A 16,097-nucleotide genomic window follows, 5' to 3' on the forward strand; every position below is an offset into this window, starting at 1 on the left:
TACCAGGTATAAAAGTTCAGCCGTGAGTTAATAGCAATAAAGAACTTTAATGACCTCAGACAACAACTATCATTGCTATTTTAGATGATTTTTCTGTACAGTTAACTCCTACAGTGCTTTAGCAGCATGGTCATGGGGACTCCATATTTATTGCTCACTTCGGTCACTGTTTGAATGATGCAGCTTAATGAATTATCCTATCACAGGCATACTGAGTTAGAGTTTTGGCAAGAGAAGTAAGTACATGTAGCTTTAACAGGCATTCCTAATGTGTTTGTCACGAGACTATTTTGGTCAGGTTGCATGATGGGTCATAGTTTTGGGATTCAAACTGCTTTGGTCATTAATCACGTCTTAGAATTTGTTACAAATAATGTTGATTACAGTTAAAATGATTTTTTTTTTAGTGCTCAGACATATATGATTCTTTGATCTTATGGAATAGGAGCTATTTTGGCCCCCAGCTCTCTAGTGTTAATTAATAAACACATGACAATTTCTCAGCGGAGGCAGAATGATAATTTCTCATTTTTTCTCTGAAAGCAATGACTTAGAAGAACATTTAGAGGAACCGGTTGCTGAACCAGAGCCTGATCCTGAACCAGAACCAGAGCAGGAGCCCGTACCTGAAATCCAGGAGGAAAAATCTGAGCCTGCCTTAGAAGAACCTGTTCCTGAGGATGCTCAGAAGAGTTCTTCTCCGCCCCCTGCGGATGGGGCTCAGACAGTGCAGGAGGACTTGAGGGTTTGGACCATATGCTCATTTCTCCTTTTGCTTTTGTGTTAATTGTTAAAAAGGATTACCTCCTTAATCACCATTTGGTTCACTTTTGTTAGGCACATTGTCATATGAGTGGTTCAGGGAAATAGCTTGCATGTTCATCCCTCAGACAAGGAAGATTGCATACTGTCATATAAATTCAAAGTAACTTTTCCTCATAAAGAAACTTGAATGACCTTTAGATTAGCCATTTCAGGTGCTGTTTTATCACCATATTAGCAACCCTTGTCTTTAAATTTGATTTTGGGAGGAGTATTTTTTTCAGTGTTATATTTATGGAGTTAAGGTTTTTAAGGTGACAGTTTAATAATTCAGGTGCCTGTTGTGTGCCACTGTCCTACCTGTAGGGTCTACATTTGTGGAACAGGTAGGGGCCTTGCTCTCTGAGAACCAATAGTTGAGTAGGCAAAAACTGGTAAATAATCTTTTAGTAAATGTGCTAGGTGGTATAAGGAAATGAGAATTGTCATGAGACCGTATAGTGAGGTATCAAATCAGGAAAGACTTAAAGGAAGAGGAAGGTGTGAGGTGTTCAAGAAAGGAACAGATGGAAAGTCTTAATAGGATCAAATTCAGTAGGAAGGCTGGGAGCAAAGGAGGGCTTACCTACATCATTGTGTGCTATTGATATTTTAGTTGGATCTTTATTCCAAGAGAAGTGGGAGCCAATCAAAGGAATGGCCACTTTCAAATGTGTACTATTACAAATGACATTTAAGTTCCCAGTGGAGGAGTCGGTTGTTGGATCAGGAATGAATGACCAATCGGGCAGCTGCGTCTCGTAGTTGTGGGAAAGGAGGTTTATAGGCGCGAGGTGGTATTGAGGATGAGGAAAGAATGTTTAAGGGTTAGAAAAGTGGAACCTGGTGCTTTTGATAACAGACTAGACTAGGGCTTTCAAAATCTCTCGGAAGGCGACATGATTGGGTCATAGTCTGGTGTATGGGTAGAGATGTGGGACAGGTGCACAGGAAAAACTGCTGTTGGAGAAGAGAGAATTTCCTTTGGCTACAAACGTGAAAGCAGCTCTTTTTAGCTTCCTTGAAGCCTCTAGTATTTTCCTGATGTGTGATGTTCAGTCCTAAGGAATGTCAGTACTAATTTGTGAGTACAGTGAGAAAAAAAACTCAGTACACTTTTAAACCCCACTGTGACTGTGAGCAGTTGATGCATGCATGATGTACAGAAAGTCACTTAATGGCTTTAGTATCTTTTGAGACACGCTGTAATCACATGATGCTGATATCGTTCCCTTAGACATTTTCTTGGGCATCTGTGACCAGTAAGAACCTTCCACCCAGTGGAGCCGTTCCAGTTACTGGGATTCCACCTCATGTTGTCAAAGTCCCAGCTTCACAGGTGAGATCCTAGTTGAAATTGGACAGTAGGTAAATCCACTGGTAGCTCATGCGGTGTGGTTCTAGAGTTTAGATTGCCATGGACCGGCTGGCTTATAGGTGGTTTTTGTGACTTCTTGGGAGCAAATTGTTTTGTAGTTTAAATCTCACTGTAAGCTAAGACATGCTGCAACAAACCAGCATCCACCTGCTTGGTTTTTACACAAATGTTAATTTCAGCCCCGTCCGGAGTCTAAGCCTGAATCTCAGATTCCGCCGCAGAGGCCTCAGAGGGATCAAAGAGTTCGAGAGCAGCGAATCAATACCCCTCCGCAGAGGGGCTCCAGACCAGGTAAGAAGGAGCTTAGAGGGGGGCAGATTTTGATGAATGAGAGTTTGTTTGGAGTGGAGGGGGTGATGTTTGATTGTTTTTTAATATAGTAGGGCTGGTGGGATTATTTGTATCTAGGCTAGAGAGAAAACTGGTGAATGGGTCAGTCACTGATAAAAGGAGTCATTTGTCTTTTTAAATTGCTATTCCAGTTCGTGAGGCTGGTGAGCAAGGTGATGTTGAACCTCGAAGAATTGTGAGACACCCTGACAGCCACCAACTCTTCATTGGCAACCTGCCTCATGAGGTGGACAAATCAGAGCTTAAGGATTTCTTTCAAAGTATGTCATTGCATTTTGAACATTAAATTCATGTAGTGCGATGGAAACAGGAGGTGAAATTTAGTAGTTTATTTTTAAGAACTTCACCAGCATGCAATTTACATGTCATACAGTTCCCTGGTTCAGTCACATTCATAAGGGTTGCACAGTCATCACGACAGTCAATTCCAGGACCATTCTTCGGGCATGTACTCTCCTTGTTAGCTTCCCATTTCCTGCCAGCCTCTCCTGTTATGTCACTTTGAATCTACTGATCCACTTGTTGTCTCTATAGGTTTACCTATGCTCGGTTTCATACACAGAAGAGCATACAAACTCAACACAGAATACACACAGACAGCCCCACCACAGTGCCACAAAGAAAACCTCAAAGCAGAAAATGTCGAAACCTTGAGCAGCTATATCTTGGGTGAAGGGGGGGATTATTGACAAGGTTGTCACGTTGTGCTCTGGTCACAAGGGCAGTAACCCTCTGGGTGCTGTGCTATCTCTGTTTTACCACAAGGCCTTCCCATCTCTGGGCCATAGTCAGAATTCACCATGAGCCACACACAGATTGTAAAGTTTTAAACTCAATGTATCTAAAACATTTTGCTATGTGGAAATACCTTATTTAGCCATAATTTTAACTTTCTATACCAAATCTGAATATTTACACTATTTCACACTCTGGCACATGCAATTTGGTCCTTTACATTTCGGTTTTCAGTGTCTGCACATGCTAGTGTCTGTTGGTGTATGTCCGATGTTTAAACAGGTGCTTGTGGAGCTTTTATCTGAAAAGCTATGTTTCGCTTGCAGATTATGGGAACGTGGTGGAGCTGCGCATCAATAGTGGTGGGAAATTACCTAATTTTGGTTTTGTTGTGTTTGATGACTCTGAACCAGTTCAGAAGGTTCTTAGCAACAGAGTAAGTAATTTTTCAGCTTGACTTTAAAATATGTATCTGTATCTATCTCCTGGCTCTTTAGAACATGTTCATCTTTATGGCCAAACCTTAAATGTGCATGTCATCACATTCACCGGTTTTTCATAAGAGATTTGGTTATTTAAAAAAAGCTTCTATCCAAATAACTTGCTGTTTTTGAATAAGTGAATAATGAGAATGGAAAACAAAACAAAGCTAATAGTAAACAGGGCACTGAGATTTATGTAAATTCCTTTTGCTAGTGTACCAGTGGTTTCTGCTCTGGATGTGAAATACAATGTTACCTTTAACTAAGATACTGTAAGAACCTCTTTGTCCAGGGCCATCTAGGAATACAACTCTAGCTTGTTTGTAACTCTGAAGAGTATCTCCTTTAATTGTACAAATAAATGGTCTCCGTTTGGAAGCTAAATGGGTGCCCCGGGGCTCAGTGGTTGAGTGCTTGGCTGCTAACAGGAAGGTTGGCAGTTTGACCTCAACAGCGACACCATGGGAGAAGCATGTGGTATCTGTTTCCCAATAGCCTTAAAAACCCGGTGGTTGCTGTTGGTCTGACAGCAGTGAGTCTTGAGTTTTGGAAGATAAATATATAGTCACCCCACTTGGAACCTAACGGAACTTCTAGGTGGACTTTGTAGTAACAGCGGGATGACCTTGGGAGCTGCAAGGACGCAGTGTTTCCCAGATCCCTTTCTTCAGCCAAGAACAAGCTAATGTTAGAGAAGAACCAGTCATGTTAACTTTTTGAGATACAGCGGTGGGCTTTTAAAACTAGATTTTAAAAATGTAGGTGGAATTCACATAAAAATAACCATTGTAAAGTGTGATTCAACAGCATTTAGCGTAACCATCCCCGTTTTTAGTTCTGAAGCATTCTAGTTCTGTTACTTCCCACTTCTTCCTTCCCCTAACCCCTGGAAAATATGAATCTGCTTTTTGGTTCTGTGGATTTACTAAACTACACATTTTAAACCAGATGACAGGAAAATAGGAATTTCTCAGAAGCTACCGTGCTGTTCTCCAGAATGATACTGAGTATATTGCACAGACTGGTGCTTGCACACTCCTTTTGGTGAAACTTCTGCAAAACACTGAGAAATGAGGACAATGGTTTCCTGCTCCCATGTCATTCAGTATCTATTGGGTCTATTCTGTGACCTTGAATTTAAATTTGTGCTTTCAGTGGTCCAAGCAAGATCTGATCACTGATAAACGTGCCTAGTGAATTATCCAAGATTGAGGGATTTATTTAGTTTAATTCACATGACTAGGCTATGCCATCTCTTTGTAAAATAATCACTTGAAATAATATTCCTCATGAATGCCTGACATTAGAACACTTTTGATCTTGAAAACCCAGAGACGTTTTAGTAGCACTTTAAAAAATACTCTCCTAGCCCAACAACTCTTCGCCTTTACCTTTCAGACTTTAGGGTTTTTTTTCTTTAAAATATTTTATGTTGTGGTTTTATTTCCTTGTTTATTTTCCCTCTTTTCATTTGTATCCAGAGTATTGCACCCGGAACACTATCCCAAATTAATACTTGTGGAATGAGACACGTGTACATATAATTTAAATTGGAATATAAATGAGAATTAGGTCAAAGACCTACTTTTTTAAAAGAGAAATCTGTTTCCTCACCTGTACTTAGTCATTACTCCTTTGTACTTTTTTGGTTTACATGTAGCCTGTTTTGTTTGGTCTCGGCGTATTGTTTATAAGAGTCTTGTGGATTTCCCAGTATTATTTCGAGAACAGGAATAGCTAGTGTGAAAGCAACTGTTACCCAGTGTGGCATGCTGTAAGGGAGTATCCACATGCCAAACTTAAGGCCACCAGGTTCATTCGGAGTTAGTGATCTCCTGGGACCAAGTAGAACTGCCCCTTTTGGTTCCCAGACTTAACTTTTTCCAAGAGTAGGAAATTTTATTTTTCTCCTGCTGCTGGCTTTGAGCTGCATACCTTATGATTAGCAGCCCAATACATAATCCATTACGCCACAAGGTATTTTTTGGGTAGAAGCCACAAAAAGCATAGGGATTAAAACTTTCCTAGTCAGTGTCTCTCCCCACCACTCAGCATAATGACCAGTGGTGGGGTTGAAATAATTGAGCATCCAGTTCACTGCTCTCATGGCTGTTTTACGTATAAAGCAAGATGTACTGAAAGGTAGTTGATTATTTCATGCAGTTGATACTTAAGTAAGTAAACCAAACTGGATTATAAGACTTTTAAACTATTAAAGAGAAAGTATTAGATAAAACATTTGAGGCTATTATGTAAGATATTTCTACATTGCAACTTGAGTGGTGTCCTCACTTGCAATATTCCTCATTATTTCCGAGCATCCTCAGCTGTGTAATTCATCCTTAACCATCGTTTCACGGTAGGGGTAGGACCCCAGTCCTTTAGAGGTAGGCTGAGAAGATAAGAGTCATTGTGATTGATATATTAGAAATAGGCAACTTATGTGAAAATAGCTTATGTTCATCTTTGGGGGAGCCATCACAATGATCTACATTTAACGAAGGTGACCAGAGTGTCACATTGGTAAAGCGGGACACCAGCAGGACACCATTGATAAAACTCATATCCTAGCGAAATAGCCACATGGCAGCCGAAAACCGCATACCCTAGCTTGTCATGCATTCTTTTCCAAAAATTGGGATTTTTTAAAAACACCGCTGGATGCGGGAAAAATTGTTAAAAATCAGGACTGTCCCGTCAATAGCGGGGCGTCTGTTCACCTTAATATAAACCCCTCCCAGGGGGTAAGGGCTCATGAGGGAGGGAGGGGAAAAATGAGAAACTGATACCAAGGGCACAAGTAGAAAGAAAATGTTTTGAAAATGATGGCAACATGTACAAATGTGATTGACACAATGGTTGGGTGTATGGATTTGGATGCGTTGTTTTAGCCCCCAATAAAATTATTTTAAAAAATATACATATGTCCCCTCAAAGAAAAAATTAAAAATTTAAATATAGCTGAAAGTTACATGCAGTGTCCAAAAACAACAACAACAACCCCTTTTCAGTGAACTTAACAGCAGTTGTTTGGACAATTTTTTTAGGTTGATCGCTTTCAAGAATTTCATCATTGACTCACAGTATCTCGTGGGAATATGGGGTGTAACACAAAGCTCAAATACATGACAGCGTGTCACACTCTGGTGGTTTGGTACTTTTTCTCTTTCTATGCTTGTTTACTGAAGTAACATACAAGGGAATAAAAATTGTATGTCATCAAAAGTGTAAGCAGTTTTGTGAAGTGAGTGTATGTTCACAAGCATAGTTCTAGGTAACTTACAGCTTTGGACTACTGGCGCTTAGAATATGCTGTTAGGCAGATGAATGATCAAAAAGAGTAAGGACTCTAAATTTGTGATTTCTACATTCGGCGGCTGCCCAGTTGCCCACCTTAGAGAGAACCCCAATCTCAAGTGCTGTTTGAACATACGGCGTGCTAAACTCAACAGAAAAAATTAACTGCAGTCTACTGAACCAGTGCAAACAAAAACTAAGAACATAATTGACTTAGCTGCTGATTTCTCATAATAGTATTTCCAGCTTTGATAATAGCTCATAAGCACTCTAGTGACATGTGGTCTCCTTGATTCTTACAGCCGATCATGTTCAGAGGGGAAGTCCGTCTGAACGTAGAGGAGAAGAAGACGCGAGCCGCCCGGGAAGGAGAACGGCGGGACAACCGCCTGCGGGGACCTGGAGGCCCTCGGGGCGGCCTGGGCGGTGGAATGAGAGGCCCTCCCCGCGGAGGCCTGGTGCAGAAACCAGGATTCGGCATGGGCAGGGGCATCGCTCCAAGGCAGTGAATACCTGGGTCGCTGCTCGGCACACGGCAGTACAAACCATCGTTCGTGCAGAAGAGTGGATTTCTTCAGCCAGCCTTCGGTCTCTCGGATCTTGGCCCTCCCCTAGTCTGTTAAGAACTGCTTCCGTTTGTCCACTGCACTCCCTCCGTGCTCACGGTGTGTGCGCCCTTCCCGCGCTTTCCTCTCCTGATCTCTGAGTCCTTCACTTCCAGTTTTGTGGAATGATATTTTAGGAAAATGGATTTTTAAAGAAGACGGAAAAAAGAAAAAAAAAAGACTGAATTCTCTTGCGTATACAGACTTGGATTTTTTTAAAAAAAACAACAACAGCCATTTCCCCAAAGGAATGTGTCTTGCTTATTACTGACATTTGGTATGTTTCATTCATTGGAATATTTCTTACTTATTTTCTACGTGTTTTAAAAGCCTGTCAGAAAGACGGGATTTGATAAAACATTTTGAAGGCAAGAAAAACTGAAATGGTTTCTTCTTTTGAGTCATGATTACCCTCTGGTGTAGAGAAATTGCCATTGAAATAATGGACAATTTTGATACTTGTGGTGTGGCTAGAAATGGAGGAAAAGTATTTGGGTTTTTCCTGCGGATGTCCTAGAACAACATCAAACCCTGCTGTTTTCACATGGACATGAAAATGCGAGCAAGGTTTTCCGTGTGTAGAGTGCAGCCAGTCCCCATTCCTCCTGAACTGTTCATCTGTGAGGTCGTTTTTCTGTGTTTACTTTGTATTTGTTTAAAAACAACAGCAAAAACCCAACCCAAATCTGGAAAAAACAAAAACAAAACAGCAAAACTATCGTGTCTTTTATGTATCTTTGATTTCATTCTGGGCAGTTGCTTAAAGAAAAATAATGAAAACCAAACCTCTAGATCTGTTTTATTGGCTCAGAGTCTGTGGGGGAGTTCTCAGTCCCTGGTTCATGGTCACGTTTGTTCTGCCTCCTCTGAAACGGAGTCTCGAGCTGGAGTGCCTGGGAGGCCACCTGCTTCCACCGGGGCCTCCGACCGGGTGTCTCCGCTTTGATTTCGCTCTCTCCCCTGATTCCTCCTGGAGCCCAGCAGAAGGCACGTGACTGAACTTGGACGTTGCTCCTGTGCTTCGGTGTCTGCTGGTTTTGTTCTTCCCTTTAGATCACAGCCGTGTAATACCTGTTCTCTTGTTCTGGTCTCTTGTTGATGGGCATGGAGTGGGTGTTGTTGGGATGGCCGATTTTTATTAAAATATTTCTGGAAGAAAATGTTATCTGGTAATATAGATTTAAGACTCATTTTACAAATGATATTATTTGTGGGTGGCTGTGTGTGAGGTGGATGAAGGTTTGTTTACACACTTGTGAAGCAAGCTCTGTGGTAACTTGCCATTTACTGAAGGGCAACCTGGTTGTGAAATGTAACTTATTTAATTTCTTCCCGACAGTGTTCCTCTATAGGATTGTGTTTAGGGGTAGTATAAATAGGAATTAGGGATGCTGTGTTTGTTTTGCTGAGGGGTGTAGTCTTGAGCTGTAAAGACTGAAATGAAGTTTGACATAACCTGTTAGGGCCTCAGGACCACAACTGTTTGAAAATTGGCTGCCTCCCTTACCCGCACAAGAGAACAACCTCCCATACCTGAGTCCCGCAACTGCCCTGTGGGGTCACTTCAGGTAACTCCTTTGGCACAGGCCAGTGATAATTTGAAAACATTCAGCTTGTACTTTTGTAGCTTATATTAAGCGTGTGGTAGAAAGCAAAATATTAGTCTTTTATTTTGGGGGGGTTGGGGCGGGGATAAAGTTATAGGAACTTCAAGTCGTAAATGATCAGAGACCCTGAAATTACTTTCCATTGTATATACCAAACTATGCATTTCCAAACAGTTGTTTCGCCTACCCAGAGGCGTCGGAGGGTGTAATAATGTTCAACTTTCAGGGTTGTTACCACCTAGACTGCATTTGGAGTTAAGGGAGATTCTGCTGCTGGCATTTAGTGGGGTAGGGCCAAGGTTGCCAATGTTTGTAAAATGAAGCAATCCTGGTGAGAATCCTGGTGTTCTCTACTCCTGCCCTTTACGGTAGGGCCCGGGGCTCAGTGCTAGGATAAGGAAAACAAAAATGAATACTCACTTGGAAATACCATGTCTTACAAATAGATTAGGAAATGTACATCTTTGTCCGGTATTACAGTGATGTTACCTGTTTTGATTTTCAGTGAGAGGTAGTATGTCTAACTTGTGGAAGAAAATCATCGTATAAAGGAAAACTTTTAAAGGCTCACCCCCGTAGTAATTTGAGATAATCTGATTTGGAATTTTGACTTCTCATTGGTCTTGAGGAATGGGATTTAGCATAAGAGTTAACACTTTTAAGCCTGTTGCTTTCATTTTACTTTTGCTGATGGGATACACATGAGGCGCTCTATAGAGAAAGTCTCTTCCCACAGGAAGTGCAAATATCCACACATACCATTTTGTGTAAAAAGTTAATTAAGAATTGTTAGCTTCATCTTCTTTCCTTTGAGAATGAGTCTGTCTCATTTTCTTTTAAGTTACCTTTAAAAATACAGAAGAGAAATACTTTCCACCGGTGATGTCAGTTCATCACATGGAAGTGTCTGGTTTTAGATACATTTGTCAGAATGGCTCAATGGCTAGTTCTTCCTCAGCACAAAATTCTTGCCTTGACCCATTAGTGTTTTAGCTAGGTAAGGATCTACCAGTTCCATTAGTGTTAGTCTTTAAAAAAAATTATAATAACATTTAAAATTTAGGATTTCTCCCCCCCCCCTCACGATTTACCGAGACAGTGTGATGGGTAGTACAAAGAGTCTCCCACATAGCTTACCCCCAGTTTTACTAGTTGTTCGGTTTGTTTCTTGATGTGGGGCTTGTGTACTTTTTTTCTCAACCTTTTGAAAACTTGTTGAGGAGCAGTAAAATAGGAGTCTAAAACAATTGTTTCTAGTCTTTTTATGAGTAGGGCACCACCAGAAAGTTAGTTGAATTGCACTTTAGATTTAGGTTAGAGAACTTTTATTAAACAACCCTATCTATGGTTTAGGTGTCCTCCAGATGTTAGTATGTTGTGATACATTGTCACTTAATTCATACTATAGTGTCTGTAATCTCAAATGTAGAAGATAGAGCATAAACACAGACACGTGAATGACCTCCAGGTCACACATAGAACTGTGTAGCAGATTGGCCTCCAAAGCACACTCATTTTCTAACAGCGGAACCATAATGCTTACCTATTTACATTCGAGAGACTTGGTGAGTAAGATAATTACAATGATGGAACTACTGCAGGTTAGAAACCTGAATCTGGAAAACCGTAACTGTTGTCCATTTTCCGTAAGGCCAACAAGTTACCTGAACTTTGATTTTTGGACAGCTCTTTATGGTTTACAGATTCTCTTTATGGTAATGCAATACTAGTGATTTATTCTTAACTTATTTTCTTGACTGGTTTGACAATATATTTCATCCAAACTTGGGATCTGGATGTGGATGATAGCAGGGTTATATGAAAGCATGATCCAGGTGAGTTTATAGCCGTTGTGCTTTGTGCGTCTCACTGCCACCCTGACACTTATTTGACAGCCGTTGGCAGAGCTTAATGATGGTCGAAACTGTGCGGCACTTTATAGAAAGCGATTTGTTAGACTCTACGTGGAAATAGTCCTCCTGTGAAGTTTAAATTTGTAGGCTGTTTATTCTGAGTGGCTTATTTCTTATAAGTATATGGTTGGCATCTGTCAGATCTACTGATCTTTTCTCTTGAAACTTTCATTTGGATGATTCTGCAGGAAGTGTACATAAATATGATCTAATTGCTGACCTTTTGAGTCCCGCAAATTTCAACCTTTTAAAGAACTTGCACCTTTTATTTGAACTTGGGGTTCTAGCTAATTGCTTAATGTACCACCACACGAGTAGAAAGTCCTTAAAGATAGCTTTCCATCAACAGAAACCTGAAAAAAAAAAAACAAAGCCGTACAAATATAAAAATTTGTGGTAGGGATGTATGGAGTGGGGTGGCATATGGCTTAACTAAGTACTTCTGGTTTTAGGGTATAATGTCTTTTTTTGGGGGGGTGTTTGTATTTGTTTACTGTGATACTGAGGTTCAGGGGTCCCTACATAGGCTTGTGACCTCTTGTTCGATTACAATGAAGGAGAAAAGGCGGTGCCTGCAAGATAAAAGTTATTTCTAGTTACATGGTTCTGAGTGGGCATGCATCTAATTCGGGTCCGTACTGAGTTGTCTGCCTTGCCAATGCTTTCACATCTCAAATAAGCAGCAGTGATGAGAGGGAGGCTCAAAGCCGTAACCAGTGTTTGTTTTGATATGCTTTAATGTATTGGTTTACAGTCAAGGTGGTTCCGTTTTTACTCTTAGGGACACCTTGGACCGTCTCACCTATGTCTCCTTTTGAACCTGGTAGCTTTAAAAATTCTCCAGCAGAAGAAGAGTATTGGGAATCGGGTCCTTAAATGTGTAACTTGGCTACTTACAGAAACTGGTATTTGGCGATGTGTGACCACCATCACAGATCCCTAAGAGCTAGGTATCCAGTATGGCTTCTTAGTAAATTAAGGGATGTTAGCCACATTTCAATATTGACAGAAGCGCCCCCCCCCCCCCATGAGCCTACAATGGCAAGTTTGCTTGTGTGTTTGGTGGTTATTAGAAGATTCTATATCTGGTTTAATTCAGGAAGAAGTAGTTTTAACTATTGCTGTAACTAACCATTTTGGTCACTGATGGTTTCCTCAAGTGTTCATGTCACTTTTGTTTCATCTGCTTTGGCTTTCATTTACTTTTTTCAGTTTTTGTTTTTATATATTTTCTTTTAGTAAGGTTTTTCAACATGTCATACATTAAATGGTAAACCATTAAAATGTGACATAGATAGTCCAGTAAGTAAACTATTTAAATTTATCTTTCATAACATACAATTTTTCCTTAAAATCTGCTCATAATCTTGGAACATTTATTTTTTAATGAAAAACAATCATTTTATTGGGGCTCTTATCACAGTCCATACAGCCATCCACTGTGTCAAGCACATTTATATGTACATTTGTTGCCATTATTTTCAAAACATTTTCTTTCTACTTGAGCCCTTGGGACAATTTCAGTACGAGTCCACAATTTACTTGAAATGATTTCTAGGTCCTAGAGAAGAGATTTGAATTCAAATGTGATTTGAATTCACCAGCAGCTTCCTCTATTTAATACATGTTTTTGCAGTGCCTGCATTTTAGCCAAGTGGATTTCTATGTTGTCAACTGGATTCTGGTTCCAACTTGTGGCAGGAACCCAACATCTCTTCCGGGGGAAGATTTCTACTAAACAGTGGAATGGATTGGAGCAGCTCTTTCTACACAAGGTGCCGCTAAGGCCCGGTCTGATGGTGAGGGCGTTGTGTAAAGAATGGTTCGTTCTGTTGTTTCAATTAGTTTTGCACAATTCTCTGAGTTTTGTCTCGATTACTTGACATGTCCCTTCTAACTTGCAAGTCTGGAAGATAGAATTGTTTGCATTTTTCTATTTCTGTTTTCTAAGAATGATTTTGAGAAGTTTTCATTTTAGAAAATTCAGATTCTAGATCCATTCATTCTCAGTTCCACCTGGCTTCTTAGGGAAGCAATATGTTCCTCTCAGATACTTACTTGTTCTCTGTGTTCTTGTTGAGTCTGTAAAAAGGGATTGACTTATTTGAGTTTTCTACTAATTCCTGCTTTGCTTTTTCTACAATGTTTGCTGTCTATTGTTCTTGAGTCTGCTATTTTCTAATTGATGTTTAAGGTTTACTACCTTTTTTCCTAACTGGTCTTTTCTCTAGTTTTTCACAATTTCCTTTTCCTTCTTTTGTAGCCAATAACTCTCCTGTGGAAGCGCTTGATTTTAGATTCCCAGATGTTGACATTTGAATATGAAGTTTCTGGGTTTGCATCATCAATCTTCTGTTTTAACTTGGTCATCTAACTTGCGATTTTCATTTTCTTTGTTAGTCCCCATGGAAACAAAAGTGTCCACACTTTTGTATTCACTTAATTTCTTTTTTTGTGTGTGTTTGTGTTAATTCTTAAGGCAAACATGTGCTTTGCTGAAGGTGTTCAATTTTGGTCTCTTGCATTTTGAATGCAGCTTTTAACTTCACATTTTCAACCGCATACTTACGTAGTTGCCTAGTGTCCTCTCCACATTTCGTATTGCCTCTGCATCTTGACATTGTACTTCTTCATGGTAGCCACATGCCAGGGACACACAGTGGTGAACCCCAGCGAGCAGGAAGACCCCACGCCAGTGGGTGCGAGAGTCACATGGGTTCAAAGTGGAAATGTGGCAGGGCTCTGACGGGTCTGAGGGTCAGAGGCAGAGTCCCAGCAAGCAGGGAGGCAAGGGCTGAATTCTTAAATGTTTTATGAAGAGTATAAGGGGGCTTCACAGAGTCCATGGGAAATGGAACTGAAAGGTAGACAATATTTCCATCAACTTCCTCAAGTTCCCTTAGACACACACATTTGCCTTTTAAAATTAAGATACTATGCCAAAAAGATGGTTAAAGGAAGAAGAGAACTCCACCCCCTCTTCCCTCCCCCCACCCCCATTTTTGGGTGAGTCAGTGCATACTTAAGTAGAGTGTAGAACAAGCCATGTTAAACAAAGTCCTAGGAAGATGTTGAGATATGGAAGAGAGGCTGGGTAGAGGTGAGGCTTAGCTGTTGGTGGTATGATGTATATGGAAAAGACTTTTTAAAGTGAGAGGCATGAGAACATTTCCTTAACAGTTTTACTTTCCATTCTGATTATCATCTCAAGAGATACAAACAATTGCTACAATTCTTTGGTTCATAGATTACTAGTGCTGGAAAGAACTAGGAGACCTGAGAATCAGTTAGTAGTAGAGCATTCTCATGGGCTTGTTGAGGCCGTCTGGGCTCCTTTGGCAAGCTCCAGGAGGGTAGGGTCACTGGAGGAGGCCCGTGCCGTACAGATGGAAGAAGGGCAGGTGCTGCAGTTTATATGCTTAGCTCAGTTTCTCTCTCAGAACTATCCTAATAATGCCCAGTTCCAACAGGGTCTATTGTCGAAGGACACTGAGCTTCTGCTCCCCTCAGGGATAGGGTTACTACTAGTTGCCAGAAAGCTATTGGGTATCCTAATGTGTTAATAGCTGAAACTCAGCTGTAATTTTCTCCTGAATCCTTCAGCATTTTGCATTGTGGTGCGTATTCCACCTTGTATTGTTATAACTGTAAGCTCCTAGGGGGCAGCAATTTGGTCTTAGACTTGAACTCTGTTCAGTGCCTGGCCGTCAGTGTCATGTGTAAGGGTCCTAATTTTCCTTTCCACCTGTTCATCCCCTTCACAAAATTGATGCTCCAATCATGACTCGTTTGCTGGGAGCCCTCCGTGTCAAGTGCCTTTTCTCTTCCCGGAAGATACACTTGAATTGCAAACTCCTCCCCCAAGATCTCTTGTTTCCCCCCCAAGATCTAGCTCAAGTGCTCCTTCTCCACCACCACCCCATATATGAGAACTAGATTAGCAATAGGAAAAGGGGGGGTGTTTCCATTTTTTGGGTAGTCTTCACAAGGGCCTGGTCTGGGCAGAATTAGAAGTGGGGAAGCGAAGCAATCCATTCTCATCTCTGTGCCCCCTTCCTGTTTGAGGATTCTGCCCAAAGTTCTTTTTAAAAATGTGTTCCTAGAGAACTTTATTTCCTGTATTATATCACATACCTCCACCTGAGACTTAGGATTTATCTGCCTCTGTTCTACTACCTTAAGCTCTAAAGAAAAAGGAGAGGGGGGTCGAGCCCTGTATGTATCCCACCAGCAGGTAGTGACTCACATGAACGGCAGGCCCCAGGTCAGGTGATGACTCATTGAGATGAATCACTGAATGTATTTGTTTTCATTTCCATCAGGGAGATCTACCTGCAGATAGGCCTCAATTCAGTGGAAATTAGGCGCAGTGACATTTCATTGCAGGAGATGGTTGGGAGATCTTGTGGGGTGAACTGAGGGGAGCGGGGCGGGTGGGAGGGAGTCACTGGTTATTTTGTCATACTTGCAGTCCTGCTTTGGATATTTAGCCCTTTCTGATTGTGCATAGTATATTCCAGACCCTTCATTTCTATGCAGTACAGATTTGGTGTACAGATTTTCACATACCTGCACCCCACACGTTTCAGTTCCTGAAGCCACCCAGGCAACACGTCTGGGTCTTCTGTCTGCTTTCTTTACTTCCCTCGTTCAGCCTCCCACTGTGTCCTGTCAAGTCTACCTCAACAGTCTTTCACATCTCTTTCCTTCACACCTCAGTAGTTTCTACAGCCTCTCAGCCTCTCATTTTCCCACCCCCTGACTACACACAATATTCCATCCACCTTACTGAAACACCGCTCTGATCATGTACCTCATGTATGTGTTCTCTCTCCCCGACTAGACTGTAAGCTCCTCGTGGGCAGGATCTGTGTCTGAGTCAATGTATCTCCCATAGCACCGATCAATAAATATTTCTTGAATGAACA

At 41.1% G+C, this 16,097-nt stretch overlaps 1 protein-coding gene across 2 annotated transcripts in view; it reads left to right on the forward strand.

Moving 5' to 3' along the window:
* Positions 1-16,097, forward strand: part of G3BP1 (G3BP stress granule assembly factor 1) — a 43,671-nt gene extending 27,574 nt beyond the window's left edge. For both annotated transcript variants that reach the window (XM_075541852.1, XM_075541851.1), the window contains exons 7-12: positions 544-745; positions 2,039-2,140; positions 2,359-2,470; positions 2,662-2,790; positions 3,592-3,701; positions 7,347-16,097. In XM_075541852.1, coding sequence (XP_075397967.1) covers positions 544-745; positions 2,039-2,140; positions 2,359-2,470; positions 2,662-2,790; positions 3,592-3,701; positions 7,347-7,553 — 862 coding nt within the window. In that variant the 3' untranslated portion in view covers positions 7,554-16,097. The remainder of the gene's footprint in view (positions 1-543; positions 746-2,038; positions 2,141-2,358; positions 2,471-2,661; positions 2,791-3,591; positions 3,702-7,346) is intronic.

This window comes from Tenrec ecaudatus, chromosome 2 (genome assembly GCF_050624435.1).
Source record: "Tenrec ecaudatus isolate mTenEca1 chromosome 2, mTenEca1.hap1, whole genome shotgun sequence".
Classification (NCBI taxonomy): Eukaryota; Metazoa; Chordata; class Mammalia; order Afrosoricida; family Tenrecidae; genus Tenrec; species Tenrec ecaudatus.